This window comes from Dermacentor silvarum, chromosome 4, assembly GCF_013339745.2.
Source record: "Dermacentor silvarum isolate Dsil-2018 chromosome 4, BIME_Dsil_1.4, whole genome shotgun sequence".
In the NCBI taxonomy this organism is placed as follows: domain Eukaryota; kingdom Metazoa; phylum Arthropoda; class Arachnida; order Ixodida; family Ixodidae; genus Dermacentor; species Dermacentor silvarum.
The window spans coordinates 73,459,740-73,486,515 of NC_051157.2; the positions used below are offsets into that span (position 1 = coordinate 73,459,740).

General features: G+C 47.1%; 1 protein-coding gene across 1 annotated transcript in view; it reads right to left on the minus strand.

Annotated features, from left to right (window-relative positions):
* Nucleotides 1–26,776, minus strand: part of LOC119450236 (transient receptor potential-gamma protein-like) — a 60,490-nt gene that overhangs the window by 14,763 nt on the left and 18,951 nt on the right. Inside the window, 12 exon segments of the mRNA XM_037713619.2 lie at nucleotides 1,404–1,587; nucleotides 1,691–1,732; nucleotides 1,871–2,065; nucleotides 2,149–2,344; nucleotides 3,910–4,179; nucleotides 4,920–5,035; nucleotides 5,170–5,309; nucleotides 6,179–6,331; nucleotides 9,529–9,763; nucleotides 12,682–12,843; nucleotides 12,845–12,853; nucleotides 13,916–14,260. Coding sequence (XP_037569547.1) covers nucleotides 1,404–1,587; nucleotides 1,691–1,732; nucleotides 1,871–2,065; nucleotides 2,149–2,344; nucleotides 3,910–4,179; nucleotides 4,920–5,035; nucleotides 5,170–5,309; nucleotides 6,179–6,331; nucleotides 9,529–9,763; nucleotides 12,682–12,843; nucleotides 12,845–12,853; nucleotides 13,916–14,260 — 2,047 coding nt within the window.

Genomic DNA, 26,776 nt, shown 5'->3' on the forward strand with positions numbered 1-26,776 from the left:
TGTTATCATGTCTGTACGTTGTGTGCAAGTCGTAATTTACAAATTGTATAAACAATCTACTTTAAAAATTCAATTATTTCAATAACGCACTTGCGCCAGGCGGAGGGCCTAAAAGAATGAGGATGTAAGCTGCGCTTTCGCACACGTGCGCGCGCGCTTGAAGAACGTGTGCACACAATGCATCTGTCCTTGATGCGTGGGGGCTCTGCCTATTGCATCTGTTGCACAGCGTATGCTGCGACGGTAATCGACATTATGACAAACACTGTACAACAACAGTACCACCCCGGCAGCTGGAAAGCTTGTGTTTGAGTTTCCGCGTAATAGAATTATGTTTGCTCGTATATTCGAACTAGAATCCGATGCTATCATCTCCGTACGTTGTTTGTAAGTCGTAATTTACGAATTTTCTGAAACATTTCACTTTGAGAAATTCAATTATTTCAATAACGCACTTGCGCCAGGCGGAGGGCCTACAAGAATATTCGTTATTGTACGAATTTTTCTTCCTTCAAGTTTTTATTTCTTTCTTGTATCACCGTTTATTCCCTTTAGCCCTTTTCCCAGCACAGGGTAGTCAGCCGGTACTTACACGGGCTAACCTCCTTTTCTTTCTTTCCCTTTCTTTCTCTCTCTCTGCTGTGCTACAAACAGCGGATTTATATTTTCGCGTGTGTACGCGGGCACACACAGAGCGCACGTCACGAACCAAGCTCTTTATACTAAGTCAAAGCTGTGGTCGCTTTCGCGAGTGAGCAGCGAAGCACCTGCGTTCGCGCGGCCTCGATGTAACACTGACACCCCCGCGACACCGTTCGAAGCAAGTTCATTCAAACGCTGACCAGTGGTCGACGCTGGCGACCGACCGGAGCGCGTCGCAACGATGAGCCGCACTTGATGTTGCAATACGCCAGAACGATGTGTGCACCAGAACGGCGAGGTAAGAATGTTGCTAAAGGTGAGGTCAAACGCTTTCATTTCCGCATTCGATGGCTTCTCTCCGTAACTTCGTTTGTACTAACGTCATTTTGTGCACCGCCTTTCTGACACTGTGAGGAAATGCTGCTTGCCTCCTTTGTAACGTGTGCCCACTGAGAGATACTCGTGTTTGCTCATCTTGCTCGCTGGTTTCTCTTCATTAGCTTGCCCTTTCTGCTATTCGGTTCAATGGTCGAACATTTGCAGCGGGAGTACAGTAGCTGAGGCAACCTCTTGGCGCCAACAGATAAACCGAGCAACCCTAAAGATTGCCGCAGTTCTGTATTTCGCTGACCCCAGTGACCGTTTATGGGCGTGGTGTGCAGCTCCAGATAAACGCGCGCGCTAGTGTTCTCTTTCCATTCTTTCTCTCTTTCGACCCCTTACATCCTACACAGCCACAAAAGCGGTTGAGGGATTCTTACCTTGGCTCTGTCCGCTGGCCCCAGAGGTGTTGAAGCCGCCAACCTTGAGCACCTCGAGTAGCTCGTACCGAAAAGACGAGATCTCTTGCTTGATTTCGTTGACGTCATCTTCCGTCACCCCCTGGTTGTCCGCCTTGCGCTGCTCGCTGGTGATGTAGCGCCGTACCAGATGGCGCATGATGGTCTGCAGGTGCGCAGTTTGAAACAGGAATGGTTAAGAACGCGGCGTTGCGTAGGCCGAATTACTAAGCTTTTTATTTGACTATCACCCAAAAGTAAACCCTCACCTGGTACTTCATGTCTCGCTCGCTGGCTTGCCTGGCTTTTCTCTGTTGGCAAACGGACATAACGCGAGAGCGTCAACAGAACTACGCACTTTCCAGAAGTAGCAACGGAAACACTCACTCGAGCACACGTAATCAAGCATGTATATTACGTAATCGTGGCACAGAGTTTGCCAGGCGTACCCTAATAGTCTTGAGGTGTTCCTTCTTTGCCGACCGGGAGTTGCCGCAAAACTTGCGGTAGCACCATCGGAGGAAGTAACTGACGGTCTTTGGAGTAGGGATTACGTTGAAGGGCGGAGGGACCGTACCGCCGTCCTCGAAATTGCTCATCCAGAGCTTGCACCGGGCGAATTTCCACTCCACGTCGGCGTGCTCCTGAAAGGCGAAGGATACCGCAGTGAGCCGTCGCTCCGTGCGCAAGTTTTGCGTGAAGCACGTAAGGTATAGGCAGCCTGTACCGATATCATCTGGTAGGAGTGGTTCATCATGGCGATGAGGAGATTGAGGAGCACGACCACGTTGATGACGCAGTAGGAGCCAAACATCAACAGTCCCCAGAAGCGAGTGTAGCTCTGGATCCCCGACAGTTCGAAGTTGTCCAGGTCGATCAGACCGAAGCTCGCCCAGAACAGAGTCTGCGATGACTCGAAGAGGCTGCATACCATTGAAACCGACGGTGAGAAAAGAATTGTAGTGCGAGCACACCGTTGTAGTATTTGCGATACCTTTCCGGCACCATTGCCATCATTTTAGCGAAATTGTATAATTGTATAACCATTATTGAATCAGCGGGCTGTCTTCTATATTCTTGTTCTTGTCCAGTTTCTAGCGCTGTTTCCTTTTAAAACATGTACTAACTAGCTCACCTAGACGCGTTATTGCATTTTTCAATGCCTCCAAGAGCATACAAGCAAAATCCGCCATTAAGAAAGAAACTATCCTTCAAGGCCCCATTGTTATAGCCCTGATGCTGTTTTAACGGGTCTTAAAATATCTAGTGCGTCGCATCTTGTTTTGCTCCACAACTCGAATAAGTGCTATTTCCCTACTTAAGAAATACCAACTTGACGTAAAATTGCACAACTTGGTGTGGGTGGTCCGACATATAAGGTAATGTTGCATCGGTTTTAAATAAATGCTTAATGCAGGAATGACAGTACAAACGTCATTTTCTTGTACATGATAACTACCCAATAATAAACTAAACCATAATTTCCTTATATGGCGTAACATAATGACAAAACTGACAGTAATTAAAGTGACCTCATTCGCATCGTTTTCGTCTGCACTACAACATAAGTTAATATAACTGCCGTGAAAAACTTCTTTCTGTTGGCTTCCCCTTTTATTGTTTGAGACAGACAAGAGCATGTTTTAGTTCTTGCGCAAAGGCATCCAGACTATAAATGATGTCGAAGGGCAGGAAAAGCTTACTTGTTCTCCATTTACAAAAAAAAGAACAAAACGAATTAATAGTCTGTTATTGGTGAAGCAGCAACGCTACTCTTTTGTTTTCTTGTTGTTTATTAACAGTATAGCTGAATGGGGCGGTAGGATACACTCACACTTTGTGCGCCGTAATGACAGAACTGTATGTATTACTAATATAAATGGTTCTGCATTGCTCAACCATGTTGCGTTACGATACGAATATTATATTCCTACTTTCGTACACTTCAAATAAGTTAATGAATTTACGTCGTGGGATTTAACGCCTAGAAAGTGCACAGCGGGTTATGAGGGACTGCGTAGCGGAGAGCTCAGGAAGAATTCTGACAACCTACGGTTCTTTAACCTGCACCAAAAGCAGGGCACACGTACAGCTTTGCATTTTTCGGCAGCTTCCGAGGCCAGGATTCGAACTCGACACCTCGTGCTCTGCAGCGCAACGCCTTTGTAGTTAGCGTGTATCTTTGTAGTTAGCGATGCATTGCTGAAATTACGCTCACTTTCCGATGTCCCTGTATGTGAATTGTATGTAAATCGTGATATTTAATTACGTGTACAGTTCGTTTGCATTGATTTTTTTTAGTCTTTATGAGTAGAACAGCATTGTTCCGATAAATGCGCTTCGTGCTTTTTGTTAAAAGTGTGTTGAGGTGCACTTGTCAGGCGCACACAGCTTTGGTCCTCTGCTCCCGTTGCTCTTACGAGAAAGCAAAGAAGGCTCGATCAGTGACGCAATCTTATTCGTCTAAAAAAAAAAAGCGGGGACTGACTTTGCGAATCGCCTCCAGGTGAAACAGACGCTGTGGTCGCTCTTGACGGCGGGCGCGCCGGGCGCGCCGTCGCGGTTGAGTTTGTGGCACAGCTGGCGCTCGCTGTCCGCGTAGTACCAGAGGAGCTGGTTCATGCCGCACGCGAACGCGAACAGCACCAGGGTGTACACGAAAAAGAACTTGACGATGTCGATGACCATGCGGCCCAGGGAGATCTGCAGGGGTCCCAGGTGAGGGTTCACCGAGAAGATGTACACCAGTTTCAAGGAGCTGCGAAGAGAGCAGGAGGGACGCTTAGCGAAAGGTGCCGTTGCTAAGCAGGTATAGGCGAGGAAACAGAGGCACGACGAGGTGAGAGTCGTTTGGAATGGCTGGTACAAAAAACAACAAAAGCTAGATTTTAGTTCTTTTTTTTAGTTTCTCTCTTCTTTTCGCATATTGAGCCGAATGTGCTCACAACACTTTTCTAAATGTTGCTTAAGACAGAAGCTAAAAAAATCAGAAAGAATTAAAAGGCAAATTACTTCCATCGCGCCAGCAAATAACAGCCCGTAACTGAGCCCAAGATCTGCAATACACAAAATATGCAAGTCTACGTACGCCACAAAGTTGTGCAATGACCTCGGGCGTTGCCAGATAAAGGGACACGGAACAGCATGTCTGCGCCATTACGGTTGATTGCTAGGTATTCACAAGAAGAGTTTGGCTAACTATAAGCCTCAGTTAAGGAAAAAAAAAGTATTATAAGTCATGCAGACCGTTCTTCTGACATTAGCTTTATTTCATACAGCTTTCCTCGGCAGCTCGGGCGTTACGTCAGGTAATGCTATTGAACATCAATTCTCCCGGAGACTAAATAAAAAGAAAGCATGCACTTAGATATGAGATACAATAAGCGCTCGGTTTAGCGAACCGAGCGCCGCTTCTTCTCGGCGCGCCTCGGGGTCCGCTATCGCTGAAGCAATATGTTTCTCGCGATCTACGTGTATGTGCAGGAATAGCAGTCATGCCTGAAGATATTGGCTGTGGCGAAAAGGCCTTCGGCGATCAGGATGGGGTCCCAGGCATCCCATTTTTCTCGGGGAAGGTACGCGGTCCCAGTGTTCATAGCAATCTCTTTTTGGACCTAGACGAAGGCGGCGAAAGAAAGAAAAACGGCAGGATATGAGCAGCAGGTTAATGCGACAAAGCATCGATTTTATACAGACAGAGTACAAGGCAAGTTTAGGTGGGGACGAGTCAAGGACGGTGGTACCTTACCTGTAAATAGGCTATCACTCTTAGTGCCACTGTGGCGACGTACAATGAATTTGTTATAAAATCTATTATGTTCCACATGTCACCGACGTATTCTATAAGACCTAGGTCCCATAGTTGCTTCATTTCACTCCATATCAAACCTGAAAAGAAGAAGAGATAGATAGAGAAGCAGACACAGATGAGATTGCATAGAAACCAAAACTAACAAAGGCCGGAAAATAATTTACATGCAGTAAAAAATATCAAAATGCGTTTTTTTAGCTATCCAGCAGTAACAATCTCAATAGAATACAAGACTCTGACAATGAACATTAGCAAAATAATTGATTAGAGAAATGCATATGCTTGTTCGTGAAACGCCTTCAATTGAATCTTGCTGTAATTCTATAATGAAAGTAGGGCACCATCGGAATAATTTTACGAGTCTCAAATTGTGAACAAATTAGTAATTCCTTCTTTTCAATTTGTCAATCCTTTGGCGGAATATTATTTTAAGAGGTTGTATTAAAGTTCAATTGAGTACCTTCAAGTTTATCTTCTTATTCTTAGAGCTAGAAAAAAAAAAAAACGGAGCCAGAATCTACACACAGACGTTGCAGCGAGGGTCATTGAACTCATTTTAATTTAATCTTAGATACTACCGAGCCCCCAGGTTTGAGCCACCGGTGTGACACAAACATCAGCAGGTTTCCAAAATACTGCGGCTTGCGGACGACTGGATATATGAAGTGTTCATGTATGGATGCATTAAATGATTCAGTAGGAAAGAATGGCTCGTGGCTTAACCAGAAAAACAGATATTGGTTAGGGAATACGAGAAGAGTAGGGCCACTGTGGTTCCGTCAGCAAGTATCTCCTCATTTGTGTTGGAAAACCCTAGATTTGTGGGAATATCGCTGCAGCGCAAGAGCTACCTTCATGGCTTCGTTGCTTCTGGGAGAGATTTGGTACTTCATAAAAAAAAATGAAGAAAAAAGATGCAAGCGTGTCAATAAAAGTTGCGGCTCACCGATTACCCAGGCCAGGATAATCCACTCTACTATGCTAGGACTCGCTCCTCTTTTGGTCGTGATGTCACTACGCACTTTCTGTTTCATCTCGTCTGTTCCAAACCACTCAACCACGACGGTCTCAATGCGTTGCGATGCCAGCATCAGCAGAACTGAAAAAGAAAGAGAGCAGAGACATTGCCATGTCATTCTTTGCGCTCAGATTCGGTCACGTAACCCAGCTTCGACGGCGCATTCAACTGCGCCTTTCAGAACTTCGCATGAACAGAACAACATTATTGTGACATAAGGCATGATATAAACTTGGCGGCATTGGTCATTTAAGAAAAAAAAAAGAAATTCAGAGCCCTTCTCCTGTCAAGAAAATTGGGGCAAGCGAAGCTTGTGGCAAGACAACACTGTCGCAAGCTTTCCGCTTCGTTTGCCTTAAACTCAGGGTTGGCGGCTCACCTGGGCTTCAAAAGCCCTCACGCTAGAATCGGACGACAAGCTTCGCTTACCCCCATTTTGTCGACAGGGGAAGGGCTGGCGATATTGTTTCTTTGGGTCCCACGTGTGACAAGGGTAGTTACAGGTCCCCGAGCCTACAGGGGTATGTGCCATTGAGCTTGGACTCTTTCTGCACTATCGCCGGGATCGACCCACATGACAGGGGTATGTGCCATTGAGCTTGGTCCCTTACTGCACTATCACCAGGATCGGCCCACTTTTCAGCGTGAAACCACTACTATAACACCACCACCACCACTGACTGTTGTGAGCTATAAAGCTCCGCTTAAAAAAAGAAAAAAGAACCCCGGCAGTTCTTAAGCATATGTGAGAATCGGCGAGAAGCGAAACTTTCTACCATATTTATTGAAATACTGTCACTTCTCCTTCTTCACTTATAAAATGGCTCACCGCTCCTTGCTCAATTCACGCGGTGGTGTTATTTTGTTTTCATTACTTTTTTCCCCACACTCGGCGGCTTTCGTACCTGGTTTCATTTATCTATAGCCGACTTCCTCCATTTTTCTGTTGCCGACTTGTTATCTCCTTGCCTCTTGTTCTGCTTGTCTGCTCGGGCACATACCCAGTGGTACGTACCAATTCTGGGGGATTGGCCAAGAATTGTTCACAAATCCAGTGCCCCATGCCAGGTTGCACATACCTAAAGTGGCCGAAGTTGCATATTCGGGCCCGTACACAGTGGCCCCAAATTATATGCGCAGCAAAACAGCAGCAGCCAGTGACCACAAAGTGGGTGGAAGAGGCAATGAAAGCACCACTTTAAGAGTTAATTTAAGAGTTAATAAAGCAAAGTTATTTAGCGAGCGGGACCACAAAAGAATAACTAAAATGTGCATTACAGGGCGCCTGATGATCGAGTTGGTTGAGCGATGCTTTTTTGCGGCAGAATTGATGCATATATTTTTCTTTTTCAACCTCTGATGGAAGAAGGCGTATTTTGTTTTGTTCCTCAGTAGGTCAGAGCATTTCAGTGCCTTGTCATCCGTGTCTACTAGAATGTCTGAGACAATCATTTTGAGAACAATGACAACCACCCGACCGGCTGAGCCTAAAAGGCCTAAGAATAAGTGTGACATTCTCGTTACATTCCATCAACACATGTGGTATTTATTTTATTTAAGAGACACAGAATGTCTTATAAGACTAGCTTGAAATTTGATGGAACGTGCTTTAGGGAGTGTGCATGGGCCTCCGTTGTGTAAAATTATTTGACACCACTACCGACAACAATACGCTACAACCAAGCAATTAAAATGCTAATCATATTTTCTTAACGGCTGGTAATACGAGCCATTCATTTCTTATGCAAATGCCACGGCGCGTGAATACGATTACGCTTAAACCCAGGAACACATCGAGTGCAAAGCGCCCTTCCTATCAAAAACGCTTTTTGGCAAAGGGCCCGTTTTAGCGTGATTATAAGAAACTGTGGAGCGGGTTCCTTTGAATGTCTCATTTTCATGAAATGTTTCAACGGGTGCTTCATTTTAAGCAGGCTTCGTGCTGCCGAATACAATCTAAAAAAGAAAAAAAAAAACATGCAGCTCCAACGCGCATCTTGGAATTTATGTGAAGCTAAGCTTTCGTGAAGCGGGTAATGAAATGCTATAAATTTACCCGTTTCATTCCGTTGTCTTTGGTGTAAAGGAAACTGGCGTGCGCGCGTGTACTCTCGTGCACCCGTGCTACGCAATGCCACACACGCGTCGCCAAGCATGAGGTCGCGGGATCGAATCCCTGCCACGGCGGCCGCATTTCAATGGGGGCGAAATGCAGAAAACGCACGTCTACTTTGATTTAGGTGCACGTTAAAAAGACCCAGGTGGTCGAGAGTAATATGGAGTCCCCCACTACGGCGTGCCTCACAATCAGATGGTGATTTTGGCACGTAAAACCCCATAATTTTTAACACACACTCAAGAGAGTGAGAGAGAGGGATATAAAGAAGGCAGGAATGTTCAATCCCACCATCGGGCATTTAATTCATTTTTTAAAAGTGTGAATTATTAGGCAAGACATCGGCAGCACCCTGCAATCACGGCCAGGAAAGCCTGGAAGGGCTCGTAGAGAAAACTTCTCTTTAAATTCAAACAGCGGCACCGGCAACCATGGAGGCCTTTACTATACCGACGTCAGTGGGAGCGTGGCAGTACTGACCGTTGGCTGAGCGAGATCGATCAGTGGGTGGGGCGAATGCCGGCAGAGTTCGTGCAAGGCTAACATCGCTTGATAACATAAGGATCACCATGGAACTCAAAATAAATTGTGCATTAACGTCTTTAAACTACTCAATCATCTATGAGGGACGCCGTTGGTGGAAGGCTCTAGACTAATCTCGACCACCTGGTTTTTTTTAATGTGCACCCAATGCATGCTACACGAGTGGTGTTGCACTCCACTCCCTCCCCCCAAACGGTGGCCACCGCTGCCGGTATTGAACCCGCGACCTCGTACACCGTAGCGCGACGCCATAGCTACTGAACCACCATCACGGGTACATGTATAACACGGAAGCTTAAAAAAGAAAGAAACAAAATTATGATGGCGCCTATAAAGCCAAGATTCTGATGAAGAAAAAAATAAAGGCATAAGAGTTGGCTGGCCACGTGTCCACATCCCTTCCGTCATCTTCTCATGCATGCGCAGGCACGTTTTACAACGTAGTGGAAAACGCCGCTCCTCGCTGCAAATTTTACCCAGTCCGGTTTATGTAGCTCTAAGTCTGAGACTCGCCCCGCGAACTTCTGTTTGCGCCTGCAGCACTCAATCTTCCTACCTCACGGAAAAAAAAAAATAATAAACAAGAAAGAATGGAGAGAAAGCGACGAAGACTACGTACACAGGAAGGTGACGTATGAAGCCGAATGGCAGATAAACTTGATGAAGGGCTTTCGGAGTGTGCGGCCGAAGTTGGAGTGGGGCGCCACGATGTAGGCGACCGAGTAGACGGGGAAGAGCAGGCCGATCTTGAGGATCTGCAGCGACTGCAGGATGATGTTCTTGCGCCGGAACCCGGGCAGGCCCTCGTACCAGATGGACGCCAGCAGCTGCTGCACGTTGGGGTGCGCGCAGAACTGCGTCGTCGAAAGGAAATTCGATCAAAGCGAGATAAGGTCTCCGCAGTTCACAGTTTAGAGCAACAGCTGAGGTGCATACTTTTAAGTGGGTTTAGCCAAAAGTAGAGAGCTGATGAACTGGAAGTAGAGTCCTTTCGTTAGTATTTATTTTACGGAGGAATTAGAAAGAGAAAGGAAGAAAAGAAGGAAAGAAAGAAGTGCGACCAAGAAAATATTTTACTTCCCACATGAAAGCACAGGAGAGCCAGCCGTGTGCACAACAGCATAATCTAAAAACAGCAAGAAGGCGAAAAAGTTACTCAGGTATTACTGCCTGAAGTCAGAAGTACTAGAAGCCCAGAATTTAGCGGTCAAGATTTAGATTCTCCAATGAAATGGCGGTTTGAGTGATTTGGCATGATATTACACTGAGACTACACAATAATATAAAAAAGGAACAGAGACGACATGTAACACAAATGACAGAGATAATGTTTGTGAGTACTCAAATCAAACTTCCCGATTTGTCTTCTACGGCAACTCCAGTCGACGTTCTTTTTTCGAACTTGAATGCCTGAATGAGCTAGAATATTTAGAAGAGACCGAAACAAGCGATATGGATTATGCGTGCCGCTACATCTATGATCCCAAGCGAAATTTAATTTCCTTATGCTCTGCTTTCCAAGAAAAGAATAAAAAGAGACAAGAAGCCGACGCGCTTACGTTTTCTTTCACAGTTTTTGGGAATGCGATGTCAACTTGACATTTCTGACTACTAAATCTACGTTTGACAACACAATAGCGTGCCTTTTGAAGTGAAAGAAAAATAAGCACGTAACACAGATTCGCTTTCCAGTGCAGCCTGCCTTTCCCATCCAATTTATCTCTCTCTCCAGTGCCAGATTATACATAAATGACATTTATGCTACAGCGAAACATATATGATCTCTACGCTTATGCCGAAATGAAATACATTTATGCGCGGTATTTTTTAACCAATGCCGCATTACAAGTTATATCCTTGCCCATAAAGAGGCTGGAACGGTATATATGCACTTCTGCAGCAATAACCTGTTGCACTCTGTGGCAACTTTTCTTGTAACAACTTCAGAACGCAAAGCAACCCACACTCACACACCCAAGAAAGCACCCCCATTTTTCTAGGGAGTTTGGGTGTTTTAGTGCATGCGTGTATGTCAGTGTGTTTTCTTGCACTCTGACGCTGTTACAAAGATGGATTACCAACTCCACAGTAAGAAAAAATACGCCATTATGAGTGTTTACGCTCATCAAAAGAATGAATTATCACTAGTTCCTCTAGCAATGAGTGATGCGAGTTGTTTATTGAACAAACTATGCGGTAAATTGTCCAAGGAAACCTGGTTCATAAATGATGCACAGAACTCTCAATTATATAACATTGATCCTGAATAAAATTCAATATTCCGTTTAAAATTGATTGATCGGTTGAAACAACAGTACATAGGCTTCGGCTAGGCACTGCCTATACTAAAAGCTTCTTGTATAGGATAAGAAAAACTAATAGTGCTACATGCTCATGTGAAGAAGCTGAAGAAGGCATAGAACACCTTCTACATTGTAAAAAAAAACATGATGATCCCCGTAAGAAGCTTTCAGACGACGACTATCCATAGGAAAAATTTTTGGCGCTGCGCGTGCCTTAGTACAATTTTTGGAGGAATCAAAAATATCAGAAAAATACTAAGTCAGATATCAGTTATTGCTGCATTGTTATTATTAACAGGCACTCTTGATTACATGTTTATTGTGTCTTCGTGTTCTTGCAGCATTTGTCTCTGCGTACAAGACTGTTGTATTTCGAGCGCGGCATTCGAGAGGGACCTAGTTCGCAAGTGCCCAACATTTTCTTTGTGAACATATTGGTTTTGTGAACATTTACGCCTTGTGAACTAATGTGTTGCGTGTGAACACTACGGTTTTGTGAGTATTTATGTTATGTGAACTCTTCTCTTAAAACTTAGTACGTGAATGTTCGTATATGTGGTTATTAGTCCAGTTTTGTGATTTTTGACAACATTCCGAGGACACTATCATGTAAGAGAAGAGGAGTAGCCGGCGCCACATATAGGCACCAACCTCTCTTTAAATACATTAATAAAAAAAGAGTGTTTTCGTGTGTTTGTACTCACGTCTTTCCGTCTTCTTTTATTTGTCTGTCTGTACTGTGCTGCATTCTTATAGTAGTGCATAGCTCCGCATGCACCTGCGGTTGCTTATTCAAACCGATACTGCCTGAAACTGTGCAAGCAATATTGCGCAGAATATTGTGCCAGTGCTGATGATACACAAGAAAGAACATGCACCTGAAGAACAACGACTGGCTGACTTGCTATGATTTCACGTGCTAACACAACACCGAGCTGAAACAGTCAGAGGTAAAAAGCGAAAGGCAGCATAAGAAATAAATGAAAAAGCTTTGTCTAATCATTTCACTATGCCCTGGGGACTCCATACACATGAAGAAACAGGATGACATCCACTGCCTATTGACCATATGACGTACTCTAACTGACATGGCGCAAACCGCTGGGAAGTAAACTCGATCTTACGGCTGGTTACTTGCTTGAAATGTTGAGGTATGTTGACCCTTAAATTCTTTAAGGTGTATGTTTCGCAAAAAAAAGAAAAACTTTTTCAGCACCCTGAAATCAATCAAAGGGCATACTAAAGGACTTCTGCCAACGAGTACACCCATTAAAAATGAGGATACGTAAGGGTGCAAAAAAGGTGTTTCGACATCCAATCCACCCTCGAAGGCGTAATTTTCCTTAGTTCGTAGCCCAACTAGGAGTTGTTCTGTTGCAGGTTGCTTGCAACACTCATGAAAACAGACACCTGCAATGCGCCAACCCTTGATTCAACCTTTCCAGTGGTTTGTCTTAACAGTGACTCGCCTTTTTCTGCTTGAATCGGATGGCCATCTTGAGGCGGGTGAGGTGCATGCGGTCGCCGTGCTCGAACGCGGGGCCCGTCGGGTCGTAGTTGAGCAGCACCTCTAGCTCGTACGAGGTGCGCGTGTGGTCCAGCAGCGCGGTGGCAAAGTCCTGGCACTTGCGGCCGCAGTTCCTACAGGTTTGAAAGTCGCCCTTTCGTTAAGTCTTCGGTCTGAGCTGGTATAGTATAACACGATTGGGAGTTTTAGTTTGTCCGCAATCTTCTTACTGTTTGCGAATTACCGGGTTACCGGAGGCGTTACCGGGGATCCAACTCTACGCCACCTGGTGGCGCAGAGTTCAATCAGACAAACACAGATGTATTATTACTCTAACCAAGTGTATTCTACTTCGCTGATGATGTAAACTTTTGGCAATGACCTAATTGTGCACATGTTGTCTTTTAAAATGTTTTTTTTTCGACAAGAACACTCTTAGAACACAAAAACGTGACTACGAGGCATTGTAGTTAGAGGAAGCGTCACATGATGTCACTACCAGTGTCCGGTAACGCGGTATTACGCAAACGCTTGTGTGTGCCGGAATACCAGACATGCTAAAACTCTCTATTGTCTCAGCAGTTCACTCAAGGTAAGGAATGAGCAAAAGGGAAAGATTAGTGCAATGGTAGCGTCATAAAGGAGCAGCGTGCTGGACAAAGCGCAGTCTGTAGAAGAGCACTTTGGCGTGCCTGAATGATTTTTTTGTAGACTAGTGTGACTTTTCTTCAACTTTATTGAAGAACTTAATTTCTCGATGCGTTAATGCTCAACACAGGAGGAAGCATCTTTTACCACGACCAGAGGACGACTACAGCCGAGTTCTACGTTCTGGATGCTTCCACGCTCGAAGAGCATTCGGAAACAAAGCTGTTTAAAAGTAGATTCTTAAATGCTGGGGTAGAGCGGTATATCACGTAAGTGCAGTTTGATATAGTTCTCTGGAAGGCCTCGAATACATCTGAGACCTTCGGGAAACGAAAAGGCCTAACGTTTCTTTAATCAGTGGGTGGAGCTAGTCCGATTTCATAAATGACAGTGCATATTGCTTAAGTTAAATAAAATAAATTCTGGAGTTCTGCCAAAGTATACATATCGCTGAGAGACGCATTAAGGTCATTGCGTGAACGAACAAATTACAAATCGGTGAGCCGTGCGTCGGTGACAACGTCGAGCGATCGAAGAATGCCACTGACCAGGTACTCGCTCTTGAACTCGTGTTCCAGGCAGGCTAGCCGGCGCAGCTCGCCGCTCAGCTCGAAGGCGGTCAGGATGGGGTCCTTGCTGGAAAGGGCGATGAGCGAGGGCGAGGCGAGAGCGCGGTACGAGTCGATGCGCGACCGGGAGTGGCGCAGCGAATCCTCGGACCGGGCTCGCACGCAATCGCCGCAGCTGCAACGCACACCGTGCGGCGCTGGGAAACTGTAGCCGCGGTCCAGCAGGATCTTGAGGATCTCGTAGTTGTCCCGGTGCGCCGCCAGGATCAGCGGTGTCATGTCCGGCGTGAAGGCAGCCGTCTCGTGGTCGATGGCCTCCCAGCTCTGCGCACGGACGTGTGATCATGTGACTTCGGCGATTGTCCTCTGTGCATTCTCTCTGCGTCCCGTCCTCACACGCGCCGTTATAGCATGCTCCATCAAGCGAGCGACCAACTAGCCCGACTAAGACGCTTAAATGTAATCAAGCGCCGCGTGCTGATGTCAATTCCAAGTAAAATCAATGCAGAAGAACACAACTGATAGACATCTGGGGGTTTTAAATGCAAATTGGGTTCCGCAGGTGAGCAAGTAAGAGCGCTTTTGCTGCTGAATCGGGAAACATTGGGCTAGTTGGTGCGAATTACGGAATTGAGACATATTTAACTGCATAATAAGAGCAGCGCGAAAATAACGGAAACACAAGACAGAAGTACACAGGAGAGGCACTGACTAACGACTAAAATCAGTCTCCTCGGAAGATGTGGCAAATACCAGTAGCGTGAAGTGCGCGCGCAGACGGACGGTTTGTATTTATTCTTTCTTAAACCAGTCAGTTGTTAATTCAGCGCCTGTCCTGTGTATACTTCTCTGTCTTGTGTTGCCGTTATTCTTTGCGCTGCTTTCACTATGAACACCAAACAACTCGCCCAGTTTTACACTATAATATTTATTTAGCGCCAAAAAGACGTGAGTGACGACAACGAGACGCACACATGACACTAAAGCGTCGTGTCTTCTTTGCTTAGTTCTCTTCCTACTTCTTATTTAACACTAGTTAAATGTGTCTGAATCCTGCTGCTGACTTTGACTGATTGTGTCCCAGGCCACATCTGACTGATGACTTCCTAAAGCAACAACGTGTACGTAAAAATTACGCTCTAGAGGATTATGCTCTAACGGACCGTATTTAACTTTTGCGTGCACTCCAAAACTTTATTACATAAACATTGTCGGGTTGCGTAGCTGTGAGAATCCGTCAGCCGCGCACAAAAGCACACGCGGCTACTTGCCCAGCAGCTGGAGGCTGTAGGTGATGAGCCGTCGTGGTTTGTAGCACCGTTGTTGCCTTTGCTGCCAGTAGCAGGTCGAGGCTTTTTGCACTATGCAATATTCTCAGACTAATAAGCGTGCAAATATTCATTCAGGACTGAGCAATGTAAAAAAAAAAAAAAGAACCGCCTCCGTTCCCCCATGTGAAAGTGAATGTACAGCTATAAGCTGCTGCCGACTTCGACAAGCATGCACAGCCGACGTTAGGCAAGCACCACTACCCCAACTGACGTGAGACGATGTTAGACAAGCACCACCACCACCACAAGCGACGTTAGAAAACCACAAACTGCTGATGTCATACTTTTATTTGGACATTGTTTGCCATAATGTCGGTTACGGTCGCAGCACACGCTGTGCGACAGATGCAACGGGCAGAGCGCCCACGCATCAAGGACAGATGCATTGTGTGCACATGTACGTCACGTGCACACGCACGTGTGCGGAAGTGCAGCACTCATCCTCATTCTAGTAGGCCCTCCGCCAAGCGCAAGCGCCGCAAGCACGAAGACGCCGACACGTTGTCGCGTGCTCCCCCGAATCTGTGTCGACAGCCAGAGGAAAGTGGGCGAATGTACAGCTGACGACGCTAAGACCTCTCTGCTCGAGGGCCGTCACACATCCATACCCGCCATCTACTCGCGTCTTGACGTCCTCCTGTCAAGCATGCTCTACAAGAAGAACTCCGCCCGAAGCCGAGCCTACCTTCTAGTAGTTCCCAAAGACTTGCGGGACGATAGCCACGACGAGCCTACATCTGGCCACCTCGGCTACTCCTAAGTGCGCGAGATGTATTACGTCAGACGATCAGCGACCAAAGTTAGACAAGCAGTCGGCCATTCTTGGGCCTTTCCCCCTGTCAAGCAAGACGTTAAAGTTCTTCACCACAAACTGTAATCACAGACAGAGGAACGGCATTCACGGCACAGCAATTGAGCAACACCAGGCATCGCAAGACGACTGCGTACCATCCGCAGTCCAATGATGTCATACTTTTATGTACATCGACGGCATATTGCTTGACAAAACCCCCAAACTGCTGTGTCATACTTTTATTTGGACATTGTTTGCCATAATGTCGGTTACGGTCGCAGCACACGCTGTGCGACAGATGCAACGGGCAGAGCGCCCACGCATCAAGGACAGATGCATTGTGGGCACACGTACGTCACGCGCACACGGACGTGTGCGGAAGTGCAGCACTCATCCTCATTCTAGTAGGCCCTCCGCCAAGCGCAAGCGCCTTATTGAACTAAGTGAATTTTTCAAAGTAAATTGCCTCAGAAAATTCGTAGAGTACGACTTAGACACAAGCTGCAGACGTAATAGCTTCGGATTGTAGTTCCAATATACGAGAAAACACAATTCTGTTACGCGGAAACTCAAAGACAAAGCCCTCTTCCTGCTGTCGTTTGAGGTCTGTCGGAGTGGCCGCGGTCGCCAGGTGGCGGTACTGTTTTTGCATGAGGTACGAGCCGACGAAAAAGCCCGACCAACTAGAGGCTAACAGCTTCGATGCATGTAAGACATTGCGCACTGACTATTGGCGCAGCGCGTGCTCAATGTATACCTGTGACGTCATAAGGCTATACATATGACCCCAACGGCAAATACAAGTGTAAGAGAGTAGTAGAGGCACAATGTTGACAGAGGCCGCGTTGCTGTTTCACGACAGTTACTTTTGACACTGTTCTCTTACCTGATCTTGCTTTAACATTCAACAGAATGATACCAAGAGTGCCAACTTGGCACTTCACAATACAAATATGGTGGTAACTTCATGGCATACGGGCCACGTGCCTTGCTGGCGAGACATAACGCACATTTTGTAACCTTACAGCCGCACTTTATCTGGACAAAAAAGCATGGTAACTTCACTTCCACTTGAAGAAAAGAAACAGCATCACCGCGCTGTGCAATATAGAGGGCAAGACGAAATGCTTAAAAAGTAAACGTTCTTGGGTATCTTCACATATACTTTTTTTTTTGCCCAGTGTAAAACATGTAACCGCCGCAATCGCTTCGCACGCCCTATGTGTACTGAAGAGTCTTGACAATTTTTATTACAATAGCCATGGTTAGCTGCGTCCCGTCGGAAAGTCACTAAATGGTAATGACGAAGTTATTTGAAGAATAGGAGGAAGCCAATTATTCATTCATTTGCGGTTTGGTATTGTACGACTTTTGCTGCTAGGTTTCACAAAGGTTGAAACGAAGTGCTAAGATTAAGCTCGTCAGCTCCACTTTTCAGATGAAACTGCGTGCGTGTTCTTACCAACAATACCCCCCTCTTTTTTTCGTATAGCGAGGCTTGTGCTTTTCGCTGGATCCTAAGCGAAAAAAAAAAAAAAGAAATACTGAACATAGCCGTGCGCTTGCGGTTGCTCCAGGGTGCGCGAATTGTCACGAATAACGAGCCGTTCTGTTACTGCCCGCGGCATTGTACTGGAAGCAAATGTCAGACTACTTGTAGAGACAATTAGACCATGCTCAGCATTCGATAGCCCAGAAAGCTGTCGCCGAAATACGTCTGAACAGCTTGTCCTGCCTTTTTCAACACCACGAACACTGAACAGCCCTGAGATGACGTAATGCAGTGGACTTGCAATGTATGTGCACCACGTTCAGCTAACGTCACCAGATATGTTACACAAGCATCGGCACGCATCCACGAACACGGGGTGCAGCATCAGGCTAGAAAGTACTGCTTCGAATGTCAGCGAGAATAAAGGGTTCCCGAAGAGCCAACGGAATGTGCTGACCTATATAAATTTCCTGAATAGCTCGCGGAGTCTTATAAAACCAAGTTCCGCTTATTAAAACGAGGTACAAGGGTGAGAAAGAATAAAAAAAAAAAGCAGGCGGGAGGCATTCAGGCAGCGCGTCGAAAGGTCATCAGCAAAGGCATAATTAGAAAGCCCTCCGCCCTTTGCCCTTCAGCCGGCGCCAGCTCAGCAAATTCCATGCCCTTTATTTTGTTCCCTGGCACGCTCCAGCAGTTCCCAGACAGCGCGTGCCTTGCACCATATCGACGCCATTACAGTCAATACATTCTCCGTACAAATGAACTTATGAATTTGCCTTCGCCGTGGGGCTGAAGAACGCTTCATTCAGCGCTTCGCTTTGTCTCGTGAAAGTCGATCCGCGCCGCGCTATAGGAGCGACAAAGAAGGCAACAAAAGCAGCTGCTGAGGACAGCGCCCGGGCGTCGCGAAGCAGGAGTTGGCACTGCACTGCCGTGGAAGCATAATGAGCTGCATTGTTGTTGAACGCGGGTCGACGATCTTACTGCGCGGTCTGAGCGCCTGAATGTAAAGGCATGACGGACGACGAGGTTATCATTGCGAGCGTGCGAACGGAGCTGGCCGACGGTGATGCCATCGCTGTTGCAGCGCATTAAAACTATAATTATTCGTGAATGCTTATTCATTCCAGGTTAGAACGACACACACAAATTATTAAATGCTTTCTCGGCCGCGTTTATAGATTTGAAGATGGAAGGCTTTTGTTCTGGGTCATAGTGAGTCAGTTGAACTGTCGAACATCGACGGAACAGTTAAACTCTGTAATTTGGCTTTGAATGTCGCCTTAGAGTAGATGTCATATAATAAAAAAATCCCAGAATACTTAAGCACTTCTTATGAACTGTGCATGCGAAAGCATTAATGTCCAATTGAACGCCGCTGAGCGGCCCTTCGAGCTATGAACTCTTCGCGCGCAAGCGAGCGCGTTGAGGCGCTTGGCGCGTTTTGATTGGGCCTTTCCGAGGCGCAGTTAGAACGCAGGCGAGAGCTTGCGCGGTCAAGGAACGCGCGGATAACACAGGCTTCCGAGAGCGAGAGCGAGGGTCACGCGCCGTCGCGGCGATGCTCTCTCCCCTCACGCAACACCTGGCGCGCTATCGATGCGTCAGGTGTTCCCTTTCACCCGCTCTGCTCCGTCGAGGCCAGCTCGTGACGTGGCGTCGTAGCCGGTGGTAATTTATCTTCAGTTTCACTGCTATACAGACGATAGACGCCGGCGTTTTGCACTCAATGAACTATTTGACACTTTCGCATCAATAAGCAGAAAGGCGGAGCATGTCTCACACCACCACCAAGTCAGTGTAAGAAAAGCAGTTAACGTTTACTGTGCCACTGGCTTGACTTCGATGAGCCTGCTTGTGCCATCTTAAGCCGTTCAAATCCTTTACGGAAAAGAATGACGACGAGGGTATTATATGCGTTCCATAATGACGGACGTTCGTTAGTGAGCTTCACCGCGACATAGATATGTGGTGCGCTGAGATCATTTAGCATGCGTAAATAAAAAAAAACAATTCTGCTAACGGAGGCCTCAAGAAGGCATCTGAGATTAATGGTAAAACGGGCTGTGTAGAATCTCCAGGGCATCCAAAGGGCAGCGGGGGCAGCAAAGCTGGAACCAACGCGCTCCGTGGGTTGAAGCCGCCGAGGCTGGAGCGTGCCCTCCACCAACCGATCAGTCTGGGTTCCAGATTTGGCGTCCCCGCTGCCCTTTTTGCGTACTGAAGGCGTCGCCAAGGTATACTAAATAATGTCGTGTTGTTTACACGTAGGACTTGAGCAAATTCACACCTAATTTCAACGCCATACATTGTGTGTGCTTTTCCGCATTACACAACTGTATTGTGGTGAAGCCATTATAAAATGCATTTAAGATGTTTGTATGGAATGACTGGTGGGCATTAGCATCGAACGTCAGCTAAGCATAATTCTGACAAAACGTTAACACACTGCACAGTTAACACTCCCATCAGTGAATGAAGGCAACAATTTACTAGTGGTGGTATTGCGACAGGTGGAGTTAGCCTGGCGTGGTTGACCGGCCACTGTACTGCCTGAGAATCTCTTACGTTGGTTACACGGTCGATTTACGAAACATTGATGAACTCATTGTCTCGAACGAAGACAGTACTCAGACTGATATAGTCCCTTTCCGTATCACTCCGGGCTTTCCAGAAAACACTACGGCTTGGAAGATAGCGTGGGAAAGACTCCTCTTAGAAGACTGAGAGGAAGCGTCCTTACGCATCGAACTGCGGATAAATGTAGACGAAGTGTTCTGCATCACCCATATCACCACGTGATCCACAAGATGGGGAAGCAAATCGCCCCGACTTAAGCAACCAAGCCCGTGTGTAGGCTGGGTCGGATGTGATATAGGAGGGTAGCTGCTTCGCGATTAAGTCATCCTTAACTGTCTTGCGTACCATTTACCATAATCTGCCCTACTTCATTCTTCCGTTTTCAATTACAGCTTAGCCGGACGGCTTCAATGCTTGTCAGCCTCATCGCCATTAGCTTTTATGTTCTCCCTAAGAGCCCTCTACAAAGGCTTCCTTGCCGCATTGGCGTTTATCTGGACTGCGCGATGTGAGTTAACTCTATGATGCGAGCTTCGTGGTTGCCAATAGTACCCCTCCGTGGCCGCACGCACGCACGCACGCACGCACGCACGCACGCACGCACGCCTTTCAGTAATATGACTTCCCTATTCCGCTCACGTTCCTACCACACCTATACGTATACGTCGCCGCTCCTGAGAACTAGCCAACCGCGCGAAAAAAATTGGAGGACGCTTTTCGCCTTTAAAGGGCCCCTAAACTACCCAGAGGTCGAAATTTAGTTGTGGTGTTGCAGTTGTGAACGAGCCTACAACGAACACGTAGCCGCGAGAATTTTTCGAAATGGTGCCGTAATAGCGGAGTTACCCGCGTTTGATGATCGAAACAAGGCCCTCACTCGTTTCGCTCTTTCCTTCGCTACTCTCCTCGTCGACTGGTCTCTCCTCCTCGCTGAGTGCTCCTCCAAATGTCGCGTGACATACGTCATCGCCAACGCCTTTCTCAAAACCACTTCCGGTTAAGGCACGTCCATGCTAGCGGCAAACCGGCCCCCACGGCCCCCCAGTGCCGTAGAACGTCTGCCGCGCGAGAAGTGCCCAAAGTAGACGGCCGTTCGACCAGCGCACCGCCCACCGCACGACCGACGGGCCAATCGACGACCGCGAAGCTGCGCGCCTCCGCCACCGGCGACGCAAACATCGGCTGCAGCTTCTGTTCCAAGCAAAATAATTTCCCCTAGATAAAGTGATGCGCAAATTGTACATTTTATGAAAAACGACATCCGCTGTCAAAGGTGAAATACGAACGAGAGCTCCGATACTTGTCGAGCTCAGCTACAGTGGCTAGAATGGCAGGTCTAGCCACTGTAGCTCAGCTGAAGTGCACGGCTACCGACGGCAGACGACCGGCTCATCTGTGCTCGCATCGCAGCCGACGGCGCCGCTAATATCAACGTATTTTCTTCTTTGTGTACAATTATTGCGAAGAGCGACAACAACGGTAAGAAAATATTGCGGCTTGTGAGCGTCGGTGATTCATTCCGAAGCGTCATTCGCTTTAGCTTTGAAGTGAACCGGAGAAGGCCTAGCGACGATATCGGCGCCGTCGAGCGATCGGCGGCGTTGGCGGTGAGGCTGCCGCTTAAATGGGTCTCATCTTCTCTACGGCAAAGAAATCTCGCCGTTCGCGAGGAAAACCGCCGTCGAACGGCGGCCCGCGAATGGCAAACGGCACGCGGCGAGTTACCGTGCCGGTAACGTGGACGGGGCTTATTAGCCGCGACTCAGCTCTTTTTGGCTACCCGCTGTTGCTGCGGTGCTGGCCCGTGCTCATGCGAAGCGTGCCGCTATGGACCCTGTGTTGCGCGCACGTCCGTAAAGGCCAACACTGTCGCACTCTGTTCGCGCAGCTAATAAGACCGCTAAGCACGACTGTGTTGGAACGTGACTGATTTGGCACTTGTGTTGCGGGCTCTAATTACCGATTCGCAAGGGCGCACGAGTGAGCAACACGACGAGGAAGAGCAGGTAGCGCGCGTACCTACTAGCAGACAAACCAGAAGTTGTAGGTTCTTGTTTGACCAATGGGCATCGTCACCGCCGTTGACATAACCAGATGCACCCTGGTGACATCGTGACGACCGCTGGGGATACCGGAAAGGCCAGAAGAGGAGGACGGCATTGTTTTTTTTTTCTTTTTTTTTTTGTGGCGCGCCCGCGGCGCGTAGCGCTGCAGCGTTTGGCATCGTTGATCGCGACGGCATTCTGAGCTCGATGCGCGTGTTTACTTGACATGTTAAAAAAATATCTGTGGTGGTTTAGGGGCTCTCTTAGAGTGGAACGCGATAGAATTAAAAAATCCCTGACTGCTTCTCACGCTTCTCGGCAACTGCAGCTTATGCAACCGTAATGTTCACCAGGAAACGATGGCGGGGAACGCTATGCACGAAGGCGAGCCTTCTGGTATAAATGCGGCTTCTTGCGTGGGCCGATCCCGGAGATAGTGCTCAGCCGCGCCAAAGGAAAAAAAAATTTTTTTTTCAGGTTTCTGTTATTGATTAGCACTTTTGATATTTCAGCCCGAGAAGATTTAACATAGAAGGCAAGCGCTGTCGGTGTTTTGGTTCATGACATTTGTTTGTGGGCTGTCATTCTGAAAATTCCGAGGAATAACTTTGTCAAGAATGTAAGACAAGGTATGAGCAACTTTAGTGGTAGGATAGTGTGGCAAGAAGGGTGGCTGTGTCAGCTAGGCGTATATTCTGCTTTCGAACTCCGAGTTTGCTTTTTTGGAACACACAGGGGCCTTGGTTGTTATGGAAGGCCATTCGTGTTTGGTCTTGATATCTCACGTTGAATTCTGTATTTCAACAATAGTGGCTTCGTGATGACGTACATTCATTCTGTATATAAGAACACCTTTCCTAAATAAAATTTTCCAGTTGCTAGTAGCGCCTTATCCTGTGTTCTTGCTAAGTCTCTATTTTAGTAGTGCTTTTTTCGTCATGAATATAACCCGCACATACCACATGCCATATAGCAAGGCATAATATATTCATATACCTAAATATAATTTCTCTAACGGACAACAACGCCGACGCCGACACCGGATTTTCTGCGACACGGGGCCCTTAAAGCTATCGCAATATTGACGCGTGTGCTCTGGGCAGACGAAAACGACGATGGGGCATTAACGGACTCCGTCTAGTGGGTCAGTGGGATTTTTCGAGGACGAAGAAGACGTGTCTCTGTTTTGTTTTGTTTGAACAGGTTGTCCTGCTGTTCTTGAAGAACGTCTGCCTGTCTTCTGTTCGCGTTGTACTGCGACAGCGGTTTAGCTTCAAAATACCCCCCCTCCCATAAAAAAAAAGATGTCTGACTAACCTCTCGCTTACAAGCCAGTTGTAGTGCGGATTGCAAAAGAAGGGCAATTTGGCGGGCGTCAAAAGTGGTATACGCCCGAGACCAATGTGACAAAATTGCGATCCGCCGAAACAAGTTCCCCTTTAGCGTGTCGACACACCAGCCGTCAAGGCTTCGCTCAATACGCGCGTGATCAACCAGCCGTCGAAATGGCAACATGGTGATACGGTAAATGATTAGGATTCCCGTCGCTATGCAGATTGCTCAGGATAGTTGATATGTAGTATCGCAGTAGCGAACTGCTAGCAATGACGACCACGTGCACTCTTTGGAGCGATAGACGCAGTCGTGTTTCGACACGAACACTTGCGAAACGGGACGAGCCATTAAGCGTTGCGAGTACGCATGCAGGCTTGGATGCATTCATTGGCTTATGCCTTCTGCTCGGTGACATTCGTGCGAAAGTTTCGCAATCGGAATATACACGTGGAGATTTCACCGCTTTGAGCGACTTCATTAATTATTTACAAGTGCAAGGATGTCGTAAAAGGGACCTGCTTCGCAGTACTACTCTTTTGCTAACGTAAGTTTCGCGCAATCCTTAGTTAATTTGAAAAACGACCAAATGGAATGAAGCAACGTGATAACTTTCCAGACGCATGTATACATGTAATTTTCACGCTACTCATATGCTGTTTTTAATCGTGCTGCTTAGCTTCTTTTCTCCGCAGAGTAAATGACACAATACGGGGAAAAATTGCGGGTGCAAAAATAATACCATCAATAACATAAAGAAATATATGTAAAAAAACAAGGCTTTTGGTCCTGTAACAAGAAAAATATTCAGACCTGTGAAAACTTTGGGACCACAATATAATAAGTGACACTGATTTTAATTGCCGAGTGCTTTCCTCAAACCTTTCCCTCCTCCTTATATGGTTATTGGGGAAAAAGCTAGCAAAAAATAAATGAAAAAGCAAATAAACAATCAAACAAACAAGAACGCTCGTATTATATGCGCGAGTTTACAGTACAAGTCAGGTTATGAAGAATATGGTTTTGGCATAGTCTTTGCAACGTTGAAGGTGCCTGCTCGGTTTATCTAACCGACTGTTTAGCCTTCTCTCTTTGCGCCAGTTAGCATTCACCAGCCGAATCCTTCCGTTCGTCACTCTTTATCCTCAAGCTTCGTCGTCCATCTGCTACCTGACGCATCGCAAGTGTGAAACTGCTGCAGCGAAGGCACGGTGCTGCTTCTTTCCTTCCATTACACCTCTCTCAACGCTTTCTTTAAGCGGGCTTTTCCGCACAGCTAGCACACGGGCCACTACGGTGAAGCTTTCTTTAGGAGCTCGAATTCAAGCAGGTAATCCGGCACGACCGCACCTTGCAGCTGTTGCCGCCATTCACTCAAGCGCGGCGGACGGACAAAGCTGTCTGCCTGTATAGCTGCAAATGGGAGTTGCAAATGCGGGAAACAAGGCAGGTGGCGATGCCAACTTGGTGACTGATTATAGCAGGAGGTGCTCATAATGCCGTTTCAAGAGGGAGTCACCTGTAATCAAACCACGCTCTTTTTTGCGTTCGTGATTTTCGGCCAAATACTCCACCTACAGGTGACTGCCCAGGACTTTGTGAGAGAGTTTGTGCGGTCAGGGAACACCTGTTACTCGTGCCTCTTACCCTCGTCATTTTACAGACACCATTGTTCCAAGTTGAAACAAACCGCTCGCTTCAGCCCCACTGCACTTTGGAGAATTACTCCAAGTAAGTTCGTGCCAACCTGCTCGATATAACTCGCCCATGAGCTGCTGATATCTCTGGGCGCCGCCCAAACTTCATAATCTATAGCCTTCGTTTTAAAATTTACCTTTCTTCGCGGTCCTCTTCGCAGACTCTAATTAATTAGCATTGTTGCTCGGCTCCCCGCACTCTTCAATCAGAGTGCGTTTGAACTTCGCTAGGTCTTAATTAGTGAATGCAGGCTGACCACCTAGTAACTCGTGGCACGGCGGATTCTTGCAAACATTCAAAGATGGCAGTCGTATTGGAAAGTCAGAGACTGTCGGACTGCATCCCGCATGAATGGGCTTTTTTTTTTTGTCGCCCAGCTGGTCTTGTCCACTCGTTTCGCAGCACGCGGCCCAGACAGATAGTGCGCAAGGCCGTGACCAGGGGGATGGCTAAGAATTTTTGACACCCCCCGAATTCATCGATGCACTGGTAGACCGTTTAGGACAAGATATAAACTGTCATGATATGTATATATCAGAATATATAATATATTCAGGCCGCTATTTGTCAGTGATGTGCTTGATTCGCTTGCGAAAATAAGTAGATATTTCGAATTAGCCTACGCTGTACCAGCAAAACCTTATCCGAAAATAATTCCTGGGTACGACAGGTGAGTAATACGTCAAATGCAGCGGAGGAAGTTAGACCCGGGCAGGTTAAGGTGAAGGTACATAATTCAGGGCATGAGCCAAATTCACAAAGGTTTTTGCTCGTCAGAAGCGTTCCTTCTTGGCTGGCCACCTTCCTTGTTACCATGTTCGCAACGTCATTGACGGTCGCCTGTTCCTTACAGAACGCTCTCGCATACGAAGTGCTTTGCGAAACATTTCGTAGTTTCCCCAGAAGGCGAAGCATCATTGACAGCGATAGCAAACTATTAGAACATTACACGAAGTGAGACTGGTAGAACTTTATAGGCAGTACAAGTTGCAGTAAATATTCTCTTACCAACTGAACAAGCGTAGTGTCACGTGGCCGAAGACACGTACGAAGAGAGTTACAGAATGGTTGAAAATTGAACTTGATGGTACATTAAAACTTTTGAAGGAGCGCTAAACGACGGGACAAAGAAAGGCAACACACGGGAGCAGTGTTGCGCCCAAGAGAGTTAACTCGATGGCCGCGACCACTTGATGTCCCGACGGCGACATGATGAGGAGCGACGGTTGCTGGGCGCGCGTGCTTGTCCCAAAGCGAGCATTCCATACAGCCACGAACTTTACCATGGCCTCAGAGATTTGCGCGCACTGGCAGGTTTTGCAAAACCTGCAGCAGAACATGCCAGCGCGCGCAGCCTCGGAGGTCATGATTTGACCATTTCATAGTGCCGCGCCACCGAAACTCAGCATATCACGTGACCTACAACACCAGGTGCGCGGTAAGACCGCGCGCATCAAGGCACCAGCCTTCCCGGATCGCTCTCGCATGCTTGCTCGCTCTCACACCCGCAGCGGATCACGTGACCTCCAACACTGAGAACGCGGGACGCGTATGCGCTGTCGCCCGTGG